Source organism: Boleophthalmus pectinirostris, unplaced genomic scaffold, assembly GCF_026225935.1.
Source record: "Boleophthalmus pectinirostris isolate CB_2022bp ecotype Guang Dong unplaced genomic scaffold, ASM2622593v1 HiC_scaffold_14, whole genome shotgun sequence".
In the NCBI taxonomy this organism is placed as follows: Eukaryota; Metazoa; Chordata; class Actinopteri; order Gobiiformes; family Gobiidae; genus Boleophthalmus; species Boleophthalmus pectinirostris.
In genome coordinates, this window is record NW_026571047.1 from 26,024,817 (window position 1) to 26,042,842 (window position 18,026).

General features: G+C 39.1%; 1 protein-coding gene across 5 annotated transcripts in view; it reads right to left on the reverse strand.

Annotated features, from left to right (window-relative positions):
* Positions 1-18,026, reverse strand: part of ptprea (protein tyrosine phosphatase receptor type Ea) — a 221,838-nt gene that overhangs the window by 36,020 nt on the left and 167,792 nt on the right. For 2 of the 5 annotated variants that reach the window (XM_055150269.1, XM_020940688.2), the window contains exons 4-8: positions 17,528-17,599; positions 11,730-11,826; positions 9,573-9,646; positions 5,108-5,152; positions 1,596-1,732 (exon numbers count right to left, since the gene is read on the reverse strand). In XM_055150269.1, coding sequence (XP_055006244.1) covers positions 1,596-1,732; positions 5,108-5,152; positions 9,573-9,646; positions 11,730-11,826; positions 17,528-17,594 — 420 coding nt within the window. In that variant the 5' untranslated portion in view covers positions 17,595-17,599. Of the gene's footprint in view, positions 1-1,595; positions 1,733-5,107; positions 5,153-9,572; positions 9,647-9,762; positions 9,911-11,729; positions 11,827-17,527; positions 17,600-18,026 lie in introns of those variants that run through there. The other 3 variants (XM_055150270.1, XM_020940689.2, XM_020940690.2) reach the window with 3 other exon arrangements.

An 18,026-nucleotide genomic window follows, 5' to 3' on the forward strand; every position in this document is an offset into this window, starting at 1 on the left:
TTTTTGAAAGTTGTAGATGCCCTGTCAGACGAACACGAGCAGTTTGTGATTACATTGCGCTCTAAGAGGAAAATCCTTTCTCAGCCCAGGGGATTTTTTCCACTGTAGTACCAGTGACAGCCCACTACATCAACTGGAGTCAGCTACAAGCAGCAACACCCTATCCAGTTATTTTAATAGATCCATGGTGTAACGGTACATGAATTCATAAGATGTTTGGTTCGGTGCAGGGATGTGCACGAGTGAATTTGCGCAGTTTGGGTGTGTTAACATTCCACCTCTACATGTGCAGCGACATGGAAGGCTCGGTTCTTTAATATTTACAAGGGAACTCATCTGTGATTGGGGTGGCAGTGTTTCCCGTGGTGCTTTATAGTTAGGGAAACCGCCTTAACCACAATTGCCTCCCACCTTGACTACATCCCTCCGAACCACGTGAATCCTTGTAAAACTCATGCCACAGTCATCACTTTCACCTTTTGTCAGCACAGAATCTCCCCAAGCAGATCTGCACTCACTGTAGACCATGTGGACAAGTGGGTTTTTCTGGCCAAAAATATGAAGATTGAGGCTACGTTTATATGATAACGGTCTGAACAGAAGATGCAAAGTGGCATCGCGTCTTCACTTTTTATTCCGGGTTTAGACGAGCGTTTTCAGGAGGAAATCTGCGTGCGTACGGTGATGCAAAAGTGTGTGGATTTCGATTGAGTAAGCATGCCAGGCGGCTCGGTGGTGATGTACGTGATGTAAACGCGTACGCGACCTGAGCAGATCTGACCAGAGTTTTGCGTCTTGGGCAGTGTAGATGGAAACGCTACGGTGGAGCGTATTCAACTTTTCCACTCTCAAGTATGGTTTCAGATTTTTGCATTTTTAAGCCCCAAAATGCCACCACCGTCTAAACGAAAGGCACTTCTAATAAAATATTTTGTCGTTTTTACCCGCAAGGCCCTGAGTAAAACTTCATGCTGGAACTGTTAGTGATTTTTAAAAAGCTTTTCTTACTGTTCACAAGGAATTTATTATTATTATTATTATTTTTATAATATTTCATACATTTGTTGCTTATTTGAGAATATTTGATTTAACTTATTAGTATTACCAAGCAGCACTTTGCATTTATTTTATTTTCCCGTTTGTGTAATGTTAAAACAAATTGTTGGTTTAAGAAAAACACAAATAAACAACAAGCAAATGGGTTTGTTCTGAAAATGAACCGAATCGTGACCTTAAAATCGAAGTACATAATGAACCGTGATTTTTGTGTACAGTTACACCCCTAGTCTACGGGCAAAACATGCACTAACCTACACTTATAAATACCCGTTTTAAAACTCAACAAATGATTGAACCGTCATTAAGTAACCATAATATGTGTATGTCTAATGTGTATCCAAAGTACCCGTCTATTATCAGCCTATCAAGTACATGTTACATCAAATCAGCTGGATCTTACCACATATTTAATAACACGGACTTTGCAGAGGATCAGACAAAAATACCGGGTTCCTTGCATTGACTCACAACTTTGTAATTACACAGTTGGAGTAAATAGTACTTCAAAAACCACCTGTTAATATACGTATACTTACATTGTACTCCTCCCTGAAGAGCTTTCCATCATCGGCAGATCGTATCCGATATTCCTCCTCCAGGTGGTCCAGCGGGATTGGGAAGTAAGTCTTGGAGGCTGAAGGAGATCGAGGCAGGAGGACGACGGTCTGCTGCTCTGTACGCCGCAGGGAAATCATAAAAATGTAAATGTTAGTGAAATAAACGAGGTAAAACATGTAAAAAGTTTGATTGGGTTTGGTTAAAAAGTGAGTCTGAGGCTGCGTTCACACTTTGAGCCCTTTTTAGTCGTGGTCTAGACCTGGTTTTGTTTTCTTGTTAGCCTGGTTTAGTTCTGGTCTAATTTAATTTAGTATTAGTCTAGTTCTTTTTTGGACCCAGTTTAGTCTTGATGTAGATCTGGTTTGGTCTTGTCATAGTCCTAGTTTAGTCATGGTTCAGATCAGGTCTAATCTTGCACTAGTACTCGTTTGATCTCTGCTTAGACCTGGTCTAGTCCTGGTCTAGTGCTGGTCTAGTGCTGGTCTAGTCCTGGTCTAGTCCTGGTCTAGTCTTGGTTTAGTCTTGGTTTACTCTTGGTTTAGTCTTGGTTTGGCCTTGGTTTAGTCCTGGTGTAGTCTTGGGTGTAGTACTGATCTAGTCTTGAATTAGTCTTAGGTCTAGTCCTGGTCTAGTCCTGGTCTAGTCTTGGTTTAGTTTTGGTTTAGTCCTGGTCTAGTCTTGGGTCTAGTATTGGTCTGGTCTTGGTCTTGTCTTGGTTTACTCTTGGTTTAGTCTTGGTTTAGTCCTGGTTGCTGCGTTAGTACTGGTTTGGTCTTGGTCTAGTTCTGGTGTAGTCTTTGGTCTAGTGCTGGTCTAGTCTTGATTTAGTCTTGGTTTAGTCTTGGTTTAGTCTTGGTTTAGTCCTGGTCTAGTCCTAGTGTAGTCCTGGTGTAGTCTTGGGTCAAGTATTGGTCTTGGTTTGGTAGTCTTGGTTTAGTCCTGGTCTAGTCCTGGTGTAATCATTGGTCTAGTCTTGGTTTAGTCCTGGTCTTGTCCTGGTGTAGTCCTGGTGTAGTCTTGGGTCTAGTATTGGTCTAGTCTTGGTTTAGTCCTGGTCTAGTCTTAATCTATTTCTAGTTGCTGGACTAGTACTGGTTTGGTCTTAGTCTAGTCCTGGTTTAGTCCTTGTGTAGTCTTGGGTCTAGTACTGGTTTAGTCTTGGTTTAGTCTTGGTGTAGTCCTGGTCTAGTCCTTGTTGCTGGACTAGTACTGGTTTTGATCCTGGTTTTCTCTTGGTCTAATCCTGGTTTAGTCCCAGTTAAATCCTGGTCTAGTTCTTTATTTATCCCCAGTTTAGTGTTAATCCAGATCTGGTTTGCTTCTCTTCTAGTCCTGGTTCAGTCCTTGTTTGGTCCCGGTTTAATTGTGTTGTAGACCTGCTTTAGTCTAGTCCTGGTTAAGTTTTTGGTTTAGTCCCAGTTAAGTCCTGGTCTAGGTCTAGTTTAGAGTCTGAACACAGCCACGTACGATTTCTGCTGATAAAAATGTTAGTGTGAATTTTAAAAACATTTCAAATTTCAATATTTTCAACAAAACAGTGAAAAATCTCCAGAGATCACCAGGTATTAGTAAAACAAGACCCTGCAGGAAAAACCCACACACAACAACAACACGGGCAAAAAATAATCCAACCCAGTCTTCAAGAAGGTCTGGATCCACAAATCTGATCACTGCTATGAATAAAATATAATTACATAACTTAAAGGGCCCATATTAGTCTGTTTTCCAATGTTGTAATGTTGTTTTCTCGTCACAAACAGACCTGGATTTTGTTTAGTTTCATTCACATGCAGAGGTGCAGAGGTGCAGAGGTGCAGAGGGGATTTTTTTTAAGTGGGAGTGGGCGATTCGTGACGCCATCGATGTTATTAACATTAATGCCATTCATAAACACCTACAGAATATAAATCATACACTACAACACATGAACCAGGACTAAACCAGGACTAAAACAGGCCTAAAACATGACTAAACTAGCTCTTATCAGAACTAAAGCAGGAATAAAGCAGGACTAAACCAGGACTAAAGGAGGACTAAACCAGGACTAAAGGAGGACTAAACCAGAACTAAACTAGCTCTAAACCAGAACTAAACTAGGACTAAACCAGATCTAAACCAGGTCTAAACCAGGACTAAAGGAGGACTAAAGGAGGACTAAAGGAGGACTAAAGGAGGACTAAACCAGGACTAAACTAGCTCTTATCAGAACTAAAGCAGGACTAAAGCAGGACTAAACCAGGACTAAAGGAGGACTAAAGGAGGACTAAACCAGGTCTAAACCAGGTCTAAACCAGGATTAAACCAGGAATAAAGGAGGACTAAAGGAGGAATAAACCAGGACTAAACTAGGACTAAACCAGAACTAAACTAGCTCTAAACCAGAACTAAACCAGGACTAAACCAGATCTAAACCAGGACTAAACCAGGTCTAAACCAAGACTAATCTTGGACTTGAGAGAGAGAGAGAGACAGAGAGAAAGCCTAAAGCCCGTGAAGCAGGTGTCCGCAAAGCGTGATAATACCTGGTGAGGCACAGAGTCCTGGTTTAGTCCTGGTTTAGTCCTGGTTTAGTCCTGGTTTAATCCTAGTTCACTTCTGGGTTAGTCCCTGTGGTTCAGTCCTGAGATCAGTCCTGAGATCAGTCCTGGTTTAGACCTGGTTTAGTTCTATTTTAGGCCTGGCTTAGTCCTGGTTTAGTCCTAGTTTACTTCTGGTTTAGTCCTGGGATAAATCCTGGTTTAGTCCTGTTTTAGTCCTGTGGGCCGGTCCTGACACTCAGTCCTGGTTCAGTCCTGGTTTAATCCTGGTTTAGTCCTAATTCAGTCCTGGTTTATTCCTTTTTTATTCCTGGTTCAGTCCAGGTTTAGTCCTAATTCAGTCCTGGTTTAGTCCTGGAATCAGTCCTAGGTTAGTCCTGGTTCAGTCCATGGCGTGTGCGGCGCAATAGTCCATCCTAATCAATGTTCCTACTTCTGCTCAGTAAATAAAGGCTGTGTCGTAATGACAGTCGAGTCACGTCAGTGAATTCATGAATTCTGAATTACTGATTGTAATTCTTGAAATCATTACTTTTCAGTTCGTGTTCTGGTGAAGATTACTTTTAACACATTCATAATCTGAGCTCTAAAAACCTCAAAATCTGCAAGAAACACTTTTACTTTTTACTCTTAAACATACATTTGAAACAGGTACTTTAATACTTTCACTCAAGTCGATTTTTCACGTGATTTTACTTTTACTTTTTCCGGTAAAAGTATTTCTTCCAGCAGTGACAATAAGGAAACTCTTTTACCAAACGTCAGAAAACATATCTACTCTTGTTTCCTGCTCATGCACATTCCTCACATCATTAACTCGGATACTTTCAGACGCAGAAGACTGGGTTGCTTGTTAGTTAGTCCACCATTTTTATAAACCATTGCAAAAACACATCGCATTTGTTAGTACGTCCGGCCCCCCGTAACTACCACCACCACCACGGATTCCAGACCTGGGGGTAAACTGGTGCAAAGGGACTCAGTACTGTATCCCAAATCTAAAACAAAATACATTATAGAAATTACAACGCGTAAACAAGCTTTTTTTCATGTGTCACCTCATGTTTGTGGTCTGTTGTTTTGAAATCTGCATCTGTGCATTATCTCTTCATCAGCTACAGGAGTTTCTGCCGAGTCAGTCTTGCAGTATTTTCTTTGACAACTATTTTTTTACTTTAACTTTTTTCTCACGAATATTTATTGTGTGTAGAGTTTGTTTGTAAAAGTGGGGAGATTTGGAAATATTTTTGTTGCAATACGATAAAATTTGAGCTGTAAAAATTTGAATGAGTGATTTCTATGGCTAATTGTTTACAAATTAATAGTACATTTTGTTATTTATATGTAGCAGCTCCTGTTTTTTAATGATACTGTTTATACAAAACTATTACTCATTGTCTTGTCTTGTGAATTTTCTTCTTCCCACTCCTTTTTAGTAACATTTTCTTTGTTGTTGTTGTGGTTATTTCTGTTATGATTTCACTAATGTTACGTGTTCCATTGTATAAGAACTTTAATCTTTTACTTGCCCAAAATAAATACATAAATAAATGAATAAATCAACATTTTTATTAATTTTTCTGTGTCTCAGTGGAATAAAATAGTTTAAATATTATCGTTTATCACAGTATATCTCTGTACCAGTATATTGTGCTTCAAAATTTGTTATCGTGACCAGCCAACGTTTACTTCAATAATTATTTTAAAGTCATCATACGCTTACTTTTGTACAGATGTGGCTACTCTATCCTAGTCTGATTCATGAGCCAGTTTCACTTCGTGGAAACTTTTTATATTTAGCCAACCGCTGCTGTTGGTTAAATAGCAAATCCCGTAGGAAGAATCTCGTAGGAAGAAGGGCAACAACGTCTTTCCCCTTGATAAAATTCACCAAACGTTCTCTTTGTTCCCACCCAGACTGGCGCCACCTAGTGCCTCCGCTCAATTTCATTTCTCTCCAGCAACTAGGTCAGGAATCAGAATACACTAGACCAGGAGTGTCCAAACTTTTTTCATCAAGGGCCACATGTCTAAACACAGACGAAGCAGAGGGCTGATCGAGGGCTGTAGACTGGTGCTAAATACAGTGAATAATTGAAATATGTGCATGTTTAACACATTAGAGTGAATTATCAGTCTTTACTCATGCTAACATTCTTAAAATCACACACTAATTATTAAATATCAGCTTTATCAAGGTAGATTTTCAAAAAAAACTTGCAGTAAAAAGTTAATTTTGAATTGATGCAAGGTAATTTGGGCCAATTCACCTGGAAGCCTGAGGGCCAAGAAAAATTGGTCTGAGGGCCGCATTTGGCCCACGGGTCATAGTTTGGACATGCCTGCACTAGACATTTTGCAAAAACCCAAGAAGTGTGAGTTTGGGCACCAGCCAATCAACGAAGAGCCGTACATTCTGTGTTGGCAACGATTCCCGAGATCGAGGATTTAAAGCCGGAACAAAGAATGTTTGGTGAATTTAGCAAGAGGAAAGACGTTATTACCCTTCTTCCTACCGGATTTGGGAAAAGCTTAATATACAAGTTAGCTCCATTATCGGCTCATTACATACGTCACGACCAAATAGCAACGATTGGTTAAATAAAAAAAGTGCCCGCCTACTGTCGAGCGAACGAATCCTAATGCTGCGAGGTCAGACGGTTTCTACGAAGTGAAACCAGTTGATGAATCAGGCTACTTTGTTCCGTCCTTAAATCCTTGATCTCAGGAATCGTTGCCAACACAGAATGTCTGTCTTCGTCTACATCCATCTCGACCGCTTTGTTTACTGTTGTGCTGAACCACAAAATGGACCCAGACAGACGCTTGAGTTTGACGTCATGGCTTCACAGCTCTTCACTGATTGGCCGGTGAACTGTCTACAGCGTCCGGGGGTTTTTGCGAACCGTCTAGCCTAGTGTATTCCGATTCCTGACCTAGTCGCTGGAGAGAAATGAAATTGAGCGGAGGCACTAGGCAGGCACAATTAATGGTTTGTTTAAAGAACCTAAAACATCAACCTGTAAACGTGCACTTTACTACACTGTGTGCCGTTATATTTCCTACTGGGACAAAGAAAGTGTCATTTAATTGAGTATTAAAACATAAAATGAAGTGGTTCAGACTGGTCATTGTAATCCAACGCCGTATGCAATTTGTAACCTTAAAAATACAGGGCGGTGCAGCAGTTTATGTCGTTTTTATAGAGGGATAGAGGAGCTCATTCTCCAACAGGCTCCAACAGGCTCCTACAGCTTCGCCCAAACAGAGGAGATACAGCGAGAGATACAGGACCACGATCCAAACAACCACTCAACCTTATGCAAGTCATTATTTTATCTTTGCACTGTTTCTCCTCCTATATTTATTTGCATTACTACATTTATCCATTTTATTTTGACTTGTACATTTACATTTACATAATTCTGCCTTATTTAACACCTGTCTACTGTTATTTTTGTGACTCATTTAGATTTGTTATTATGTTATATTGTGATGTTTGAGCTGCTGTGTCCAAATAATTCCAATTGTGGATCGATAAAGTTTAAAGTTTAAGTTATTTTCAGCAACTTGAGTACATTTTAGACTATGGCTGGGCAATTAATTGAATTTTGATGTGGCAAACAAGCTCCAAACTCATATAATTGAAGCTTAAAGAAGTTTATTTTGGGATATTTTTTAGAAAAATAAGTATATTTATTGTATTTTTAAGTATAGAGATTGTAGAACAGCTGGATATATAGTTTATTTTGGATACATTTATGTTTCTCTATGCCTTATTTCATGTTCAAAGTATTAATTTTATGTTTTATACATTGCAAAACTGCTCTAAGGTTCATTTCTGCAGCCTTTATTTATTTTCAATTTCAAGTTTTGCGTAAATTATCAATAACAAAGTGTTTTTTGTTTGTTTTTTTGAGAAAGAAATGTTGAGTAGATGCATCGTGTAACTAAAAAATTATAGTTTGAGTAATCGTGATTTCAATATTGACCAAAATAATCGTTACAATGATTTTTTTTCTTATTTTAGACATACACATAATGAGTCTAAAGTAGGAACTATAAAGAAATAGAAGACCTCAGCCAAGCCACACTCGCAATCGCCAATTCAAAAAGGTAAAAGTGTGGTTCACTGAGTCAGTTTTTATCTCATAGTGAGGAATTTATTATTTTGTTTTTGTCAGTAATGTCAGGCACCGATCCAGCTTTTGCAATTCTGATACCGATACTGATACTACGACTTTGAGTATCTGCCAATATCTGATATTAACAGATACTGGGATAGGAATGGATCCAATTGTGTTTTGCAACCGTTTTATTTATTAATCCTTCAAATCACTACGGAAACGCTTTGTATGAAGACAAGTCCAAACATTGTGAGACATTCTAAACCAAAATCAGCCCATAAATAGTCGTATTACGTCAAATTAAAGACTCAACAAGGATATTTTCTCAACAAATATCATAGGAAACTAACCTGATTAAGCAATTTTTTAAATACAAGTATCAGTATTGGTGCATCCCTAGGACTTTAATGTCTTTCTTATTCTGTCTTGGCTTAATTATAAACAGTTTTCGGTAACAGTTTAGTTTAGGGGCCACATATTAATAGCTAGTTAATAGTAAATAATAGTAATAGTGCATAATAAGTGCTTAATTCATTAGATCTTTGTTAGTATTTATAAAGTACTTTCAATGCATTTTTGTCTAAGCCTGTATTTTGTGTACTAACCCATTAACTATTTTCTTCCCATTAAAGTAGATGTTTTTGTGCATACATTGAAATCTTAAGAGGCATTAATAAGTGTTTAATTAATACCAACTAACAGCTAAGTAACAGGTAATTAGAAAACCAATTACCACGTAGTTAACTATTAATATGTGGTGTTACTCAGTTTTCAAATGAAAGGAGGCCTATGTAGATGATTTTTGTCTGTAAAAGTGTCTCGTATTCATATCTCAACAAAAAAAAAAATCCTTAAAAATATGACAAATTTCTACTAAAAATGAAATGCAGTTTAGTTACTAGAGCCTGTTTCAGACTTTACAAAACACATTGCAGATTTCAGCTGTAACTTAACCAATCTAAAAGGGGTTATCTATTAAAATGACAAAGGTTAAACTGAGGTGTTGAAATATTAAGAGATTGAAAGCAAAACTTTAGACCTGCTGCTGCTGCTGCCACCACCAGAAATATAGAGGCTAACGAGTCTATATACAGTGTGTAGGTGAACATAAAACTTTATTCAAATAACACAGGAAGTTAGTCTGAACCACAGAATCGATTCTCACCTCTGCTATTTCAAAACACCTTTCAGATACACTAACAAGCTGCCTTAACTACGGCTTTAAAATGATAACTTTTTTACTTTAAATGATATAAAAATGTGGTTTAAATCAAATATAATCAGCGCTTACCTTGTTCTTCCAATATGCCATTTGGGATCTTTTTGTCAACTGTTGTGACGACTGCTTTCCTCTGGTTTTTTAACCTAAGAAAAATAAAAATACAAAATGATTAAATACAGAATTTGTCCAAATAAAAGATAAATAGTAAAAAAATGTGATAAAAATGTTGAGATTAGAGGTGAAATTTCAAAATCCATACCATCTGAAACTAGAAAAAGTGCTTCTTTTCATTAGCTATAAACTCCCGAAAACAACGCCTATCTCCAAATGTTTTAGTTGATTTTTTTGTTGGATAATTTCCGTGCCGTGAGTGGTCGGGTCTGTGTGTGTACTCTTTGCATGTACAGACTCATGTGAGGAGGGTGTCAGCCGGAGGAGCTTCCTGGACAGACTCCGCCCACACTGACTAAAGGAGGAAGCGGCTCTCACCCTTGGCCCGTCCCACTTGAGTCTGGCTCGGGTCCAAAACCTCAATCACAATATGACGAAGAAGTGAAAGTCTGGGCGTTATAAAGAAGACTTGCAGCAGATTTCCTCAACTGTTTCTCCGTGTTTAACAACAGCAGTAAGTTTTTGAACAGGTGGATATTGAAGCTGTTGGATTGTAAAGCCACATTATGTAACATCATTTATCTTACATCTATTAAAAGTGTTATGTTACGCAAAATTGACTATTGTGAGCTTTAAGACATGTTATAATGCTGTTACCTTCTCAAAAAACAGACCTGGAATTGTGTTTTATTTCATTCAATCATGTTTGAGCAAAAAATAAGAGCTCAAAATGCTCCAAGCTCCACATTCTGATGTCATGAAGTGGTAGTTTTCAAGTTAACAGCTACATTTTTACATTTAGTTCAGTAGAAATTGGCAACTGCAGTTCAGAAATGATCCAGATGGTTTTGGTGAAGGTGTATGGAGTTAAAAAACACAATGGAGCACTTCCTGTAATACATCACAAGCTGGAAGAGAATGTTTTCTCAGCTTAAATATGCAAAGTCTGTGTGTTAAACATCTGTTAATGAAACAAAACACAACTCCAAGTCTGTTTTTGATGAGGAAACAACATTATAACATAAAATAGCGTATTATGGACCATACAATAAATAAATAAACAGAAAATAAATAACAGTAAATAATCAGAAAATAGTGTAATATGGACCAAGATAATACAGATACATATACCGTATTTTTTGGACTATAAGGTGCACTTAAAATCCTTAAATTTTCTCAAAAATCGACAGTGTGCCTTATTGTATTATTTCTGGTTGTGTTTACTGACCTCAAGCTGATTTTATGTGGTACACGACGCTCAAAAATCTGTCAAAATGTTTTAGTACATCTCTGGTAAGGTACAAAGCCACACCGCTTGATGGATTATCGAAGCATTACAGCGACCGCTAAATCTGACCGCCAAGACCGGCAAGGAGTGACCTGTTTTTTTTCAGCGCTTATAGTTTATGCAAATGAGCCATGTGGTTTTAAGTTTTGTTTCTGTAAAACATAAACAAATGTGCGCAAAGCTGCATTAAACACATTATTACCCAGTGTATATTTGAGTCGTCCTCGTAGGAAATAAAAAAAACCAACTTAAATGATCCACCCACATTCACATTCATAATCCACATTCACCAAGACAGAGGGGCAATGCCGGGTGAATTACGCCACGATCTGTCAATGGATCGTGGACGTCTAGGCTAAGAATCTCAAGTGTCGTCTGCTTGTTTCACTTAATGCACCTTATAATCCGGTGCACCTTATGTATGAAAATAGACGAGAGAATTCAACATTATTGATACTGCGCCTTGTAATCTGAAAAATACAGTATATGTAATTTATATTTTCAGTTGTTTTTTTTTTCTTTTATCATTATTATTTCTCATAAATATCTTAATTTGTATTTGCCTTTGTATTCTTATTGCGTTCACACTTTTATTACTATCTGAACTGTATTCTGTTCTTAGACTTTGACAAACTTCATTGATCCACAAGGGAAATTACTTGGGCACAGTCGCTCACACATCACAATATAATATAATAACAAAGATCAGAACACAAATATAAACGTCAATAATAAATTCTAAATAAGCAGCATTAAAAATCACAAGAGACCGGTGTCAAATAATAAAAATCTCCATTAAAATAGTTGAATAGTTGAATGTTCTGTACCTGAGGCAGTACCAGGCGAGCAGAGCGATGATGAGCAGCAGCAGAGACAGCACCAGGACCGTGGGGAGGATGTGAGGGCTCGTGGAGGCGGTCTGTCCTGAGGAAAAGAACCACAAACCCAAAGGTCAGAGGGCGAAACAGAAGCAGGAAGAGCGGAGGCAACGCCAGCGCGAGGGCAAGGACCAGGGAGGGCCAGGGAGAAGCTGCCAGACAAGGACAATGTGTGCGGTTATGTTTATTTTATGTGTTTTAAGTTCTGTCACGGCATTTTAAGATGTGCTGCTGTCCGTTAAAGGAGCTGTGAGTATGATTTTGATTTTAAATTTCATAAACTTGACCTATATACAGTATGTGTCCCTAGATACGAGTGCTAGTCCAACTCAGAGTCATGGCCTGTCTTGACAAAAGTGTGTATGTGTTCTCAGTCTGCAGGTTAAAGCATTGGCAATCCAAGTTTGGTTGTGATTGTAGTACCTCTTTTAAAGGTCATATATTACGCAAAATTGACTCTTGTGAGGTTTAACCCATTAGGCCATTAAGTTCAATTTTGACCTTAGTCCTGAGTTTTCATCCTAAGCCCTGGTTTAGTCCTATTTTCATCCTGGTTTAGTCCTGGTTTGGTCCTGGTTTGGTCCTGGTTTGGTCCTGGTTTCCATCCTGGTTTAGTCCTGATTCAGTCCTGGTTTAGTCCTGGTTTAGTCCTTTCAGTCCTGGTTTAGTCCTGGTTTAGACCTGGTTTATTTTTCATCCTGGTTTAGTTTTTTAGTCCTGGTTTAGTCCTGTTAGTCCTGGTTTAGTCCTATTTCAGTTTTAGTCAGTCCTGGTTTAGTCCTGTTTTAGTCCTGGTTTAGTCCTAGTTTAGTCCTATTTTAGTCCTGGTTAGTTAGTCCTGGTTTAGTCCTATTTTCATCCTGGTTTAGTCCTGGTTAGTCCTAGTTTTTGTTTTAGTCCTGGTTTAGTCCTATTTTTCATCCTGATTTTAAGTTTAGTCCTGGTTTTTAGTCCTGGTTTAGTCCTGGTTTAGTCCTAATTTAGCCCTGGTTTAGTCCTGGTTTAGTCCTTTTAGCCTTTTTAGTCCTGGTTTAGTCCTATTTTCATCCTGGTTTAGTCCTGGTTTAGTCCTATTTTTCATCCTGGTTTAGTCCTGTTTAGTCCCAGTTTAGTCCTGGTAGTCCTAGTTTAGTCCTAGTTTAGTCCTGGTTTAGTCCTGGTTTAAATCCTGGTTTAGTCCTAGTCCTGTTTTAGTCCTGGTTTAGTCCTGTTTTAGTCCTGGTTTAGTCCTAGTTTAGTCCTAATTTAGCCCTGGTTTAGTCCTAGTTAAGTCCTATTTTCATCCTGGTTTAGTCCTGGTTTAGTTCTATTTTCATCCTGGTTCAGACCTGGTTTAGCCTGAATGAAGTTTGACACCCTATTTGGCAAAATCTGTTGTTTTATTCAAATTTTGCTAAAAAGGGGTCGAACACGGCCGAATCCCAAATAAAACCAAGACAGCAAAAAAATGGTCTCGAGTACTACAACATTACTTTTCAATGTACCTAAAGGTCCAGTCATTGTGCCCTCTACTGGCTTGGAGATATTTTCAAGACACATTAATAGTTAAATTACCAAAATTCTAGTATGAAGGTGTCCAAAGTTTCTTAAACAGCTAGAATAATGTACAATATAGGACCTGTAGGATCTGGTAAACTCAGTGACCCCATAGTAAATAATAGTGTATTGTTACACTAATGTTTGGTCGACTGAGTGTTTCTTGTCTCATTATAGCAAAATTAAGTGATAGTGATCTGCATTGAAAAAACTGAATAGAGCTAAACACATATAGGCCTCTGAGTTGGCATTTCACCAGCTCAGATTATGCCCCACATTCACTCGGGCTAAATGGTAGGATTTCCTTTTCCATTTCTTAAAATAGAGCCGTGTGGATATGAGATTGTAGGTGTGTTTCAGGGTTTTTCTCACTACTTTTCCCCCTTTACATTTTGCGTAGATTAGGTGTAGCTTAAACTTATTTTGAAACCTTCGTATTTTTATAGACATACTGTGAAAATTACAGCACTGCTATATTACAATACTGTTTATGCACAAGTCTGATTTGAAGTTTTGCAAAGATTTAAGATGAAATAATGTTTGTTTTTAAAGGAACAGTATGTGTTTCTGTGTCAAAGGTCTCATATTACAATGTTTTACAGCAGAGGTGGGACTTGACTTGGACTCGAGTCAGACTTGAGTCACTATTTTTAGGACTTGAAACTTGACTTGATAAAATAGACTAAAGGGCCGTTCACACCAAAGTGCCAAAAAACGCCTTGACGCCTCTATTTGGACGCCTTTGCATTTGAGTTTAGACGCCCTCGACGCGCGTCTTTGACGCCGTGGACGAACGAGACAAAAATACTTGACGCGCGTCCGTTGCCCTGGAAACAAGAGCCCGGTCCCGGTCTTTTCCTGAAACGATGTCAGACCAGACTGAGAGAGTGTTTTTATGACATAAAACATCAGCAGAGGAGATCGGGTCGAAGACTGGGGTGTATATATATATTTATACTCCGCTAATGACACTGGATCAGTCCTGGTCTAGTCCTGGTCTAATACCGGTCTAGTCCTTGTTTAGTCCCGGTCTAGTCCCGGTATAGTCCCGGTCTAGTCTCGGTCTAGTCTCGGTCTAGTCCTGGTCCGGTCCTGGTCCGGTCCTGGTGTAGTCCTCGTGATCGGCTCAGTAATTGTGGCGTATATATTCATGCTCCGCTCACGTTTGTGGCTCTCACTCTGGTTCTCGGGTCTTGCTTCCTGATAATAACGTCGCTGAGTCTCTGGATACTCGTCCCTGATTGGTTGACGCGGCGCGTCTGACGCGAAAAGTTCAGCATTTTCAACTTCTTGATGCTGACGCCTTGGACACGCATCTAGAGCGTCGACGCGAAAACGCTCAAGATGCACTGCGTCGACGCCAGATTCGCGCCGCGCTGATGCTGAAGACGCGCCGCAAGAAGCTCTAGTCGTGCATCCACATAGACTTTACATAGAAACTGGACGCTTTGACGCTTTGGTGTGAACGGCCCTTAAGACTTGGGAGTCGACTTGGACTTGAGGCCTGTGATTTGAGAAGACTTGAGAAACACTTTTAAATCTGAATTCTTTCTATTCTGACCATAATGATTCACACTAAGATCTTGTCAAAACATTTAAAAAGGAAAAATGTACATTTCTACAACTCTTATATACTCTATAAATACTCATATATAAATACAGTATTTTCCACTCTATTAGGCGCTCTGGGTTATAAGGCACACTGTCATTAAATGGTCTATTTTCAAACTTTTTTCACAAATAAACCGGTGTGTTCGCAGTGACTCAGTTGTTCAGTTGTGTCTAGAAGTGGCACATTGCACTCGCTTTTTCGGTTCGTTCCTCCCGTTTCGCTGTCTGCTCCGTGTGTGTTTGCGTGTTCTGCGGGTGGTTTGTAGTTTACTGAAGTTGTGCTGGGACACCCGAGTGGATTCGTGTATAGGGCGCTCTAGATTGTGGGGTGCGCAGTCGTTTTCTGATGAGGTTGGAGGCTTAAGAGCGCGTCTAATAGTTCGGAAAATACAGTACACTATGATTTATTAAGTACAAATTAGTTTAAAATTCATATAAATTGCAAAAATCGAATCTACTTTGGTTTAAAGACTTGAAATGACTTGAAGCTCAAAGCAGACGACTTGGACTTCACTTGAACTTATGGACCAGTGACTTGAGACTCGACTTAGACTTGCCTGTATTTGACTTGGGACTTGACTCGGACTTGAGATCAAAGACTTGAGACTTGCAAAACAACGACTTGGTTCCACCTCTGTTTCACTGTCTCTGTTGTTTTCTCATGAGAAACAAATCTGGAATTGTGTTTTGTTTTGTTTCATTCACACATGTTTAACACGCAAGTCTCTGCAGTTCTCTTCCACCTTGTCATGTCATGTGGTAATACAGGAAGTGCTCCATTGTGTTTTTAAACTCCATACACCTTCATCTTCAGTAACTGTGTTTTTAAGTTTCGAGCAGTGAGCCTGAGATGAATTTCTCCTTTGGGACATTAAAGTTGATCTTAATCTTAATCATTTGGATAACTTCAGCTCTGGAATTTTCTGTCTCTGCTGAACAAAAGGTAAAAGGTAGATGTTAACTTGAAAATATCGCTTCATGACATGACAAGGTGGAACAAAGCATTTTGAGTTTTGGCGACAGACAGACTAATAGTAAAGGATTACGCAAACGTGTGTGAATGAAACAAAACAACTCCAGGTTTGTTTTTGATGAGGTAACAGCATTATAACATGTCTTAAAGCTCACAAGAGTCAGTTTCGAGTAAAATTGGACCTTGACAACAGCAAATTCTACCAGAGATTCCTTCCTGTCCTTCCTCCAGCTTCATTGTAAACTACCGTATTTTTTGGACTATAAGTCACACTTTTTTAATGATTTGGGTGTTTTCTGCGACTTATACTCCGGTGCGACTTATACATTAAAATTTTCACACTGACAGCCACGAGAGGCTCTAGGCTTGTGTGTCAGTATTTGTTACTACTATTACTCCTGTACCTCTGTCACTTCACTCTACTGCGCATGTCTCCTGCAGAAAGAGCCGCTGTCCTGCTGCAAATAGTGAAATATTCAGCCGAAAACGGTAATCGAGCAGCAGAAAGAAAGTTTGGAGTGAGTGAGAAACTTGTGAGGGACTGGCAGAAAGCAGGAATAGAGAACACGGCTTCATGGCAACCAGGCGAGTGCACCAAGTAAATTTCCTGGAAGTCACTGGATGAATCGACAAAGCCTGGACTTAAATGACAACTGAAACCATCCTGTCGGGATTCAGAAAGGCCGGAATAATTCTAACTTGAACTGATGCTGAGTCTGACGACTGCTACACAGAAGAGGAAGTGGCGCGCCGTTTACATTGTGGATCTATGGTTTATCTCCGGAGGTCACGCAGAAGTGGCACTGAGGATGAAGAATTCAGTGGATTTAGTGATTTGGAGTGAGATGGAGAGTTTGGTAAACTTGTTCTGTTCTGTTGTTTATGTTATAATTATTTGAATAACTGTTAATATGTTATGTTAACATATTAATGTCTGTTCAGTCTGTGAAAATGAAGATGAAGATGAAATGTTGGTTCCTGGTCTCTGATTTTATAAAACACATTTCCCCAAAAAGAGTGATTTTAGATATATTTTTTTCTTCTTCATTGTGCATTTTTTGGCTAGTGGGTAGTCCTGGTTTAGTTCTGGTTTAGTCCTATTTTCATCTTGGTTTAGCCCTGGTTTAGCCCTGGTTTAGTCCTATTTTCATCCTGGTTTAGTAATGGTTTAGTCCTGGTTTAGTTCTGGTTTAGTCCTGGTTTAGACCTGGTTTAGATCTGGTTTAGATCTGGTTTAGACCTATTTTCCTCCTGGTTCAGTCCTGGTTCATTGCGCATTTTTTGGCTGGTGCGACTTATACTCCGGAGCGACTTATAGTCCAGAAAATACGGTACTCGAACATGTGTGAATGAAACAAAACACAACTCCTGGTTTGTTTTTGACGAGGTAACAACATTATAACACGTCTTAAAGCTCACAAGAGTCAAGACCTTTAAACAACAAGTTCTACCTTCGACTCCTTCCTGACCTTCCTCCAGCTCCATTTTAAACTCTTTGGATTCTAGTTTGTTGTGATGCCATGTGAACTATTGGAAGAAGTGATGACTGGTGTCTGTGAGCAATAGGAGTTTTGTATGGACACAAATAGAGGAGTGTGTCTCAGACTCACATGTCCCGGGCTCTTACCTTGTGTATTGTTTCCATTGCTGGAGTTATTGGATGTTATTGTGGCCGCCACCAGAAAAAGGACCATTGTAACTGTGGAAAAACAAAATAAAAAACAGGAGATTAGATTAACGCTGAGACATGTCCATAAGCAAAATGCATGGGAACACTTGGAGAGATACAGAAATGATGTCAAGGTTTAATTAGAGTTTAATGAGGTCAGGAGAAATGGACTAAACCTGGACTTAAGAAAGATTGAACCAGGTCTGGGTCAGGTCTGAAGCAAGGACTGTGGAATCTAAACTAGGACTTAACAAGAACTAAACCATGACTAAATCACAGCCTACACCAGGACTAAACCAGGACTAAAGCAGGACTAAACCACAGCCTACACCAGGACTAAACCAGGACTAAAGCAGGACTAAATCACAGACTACACCAGGACTAAACCAGGACTAAATCACAGACTACACCAGGACTAAACCAGGACTAAATCACAGACTACACCAGGACTAAATCA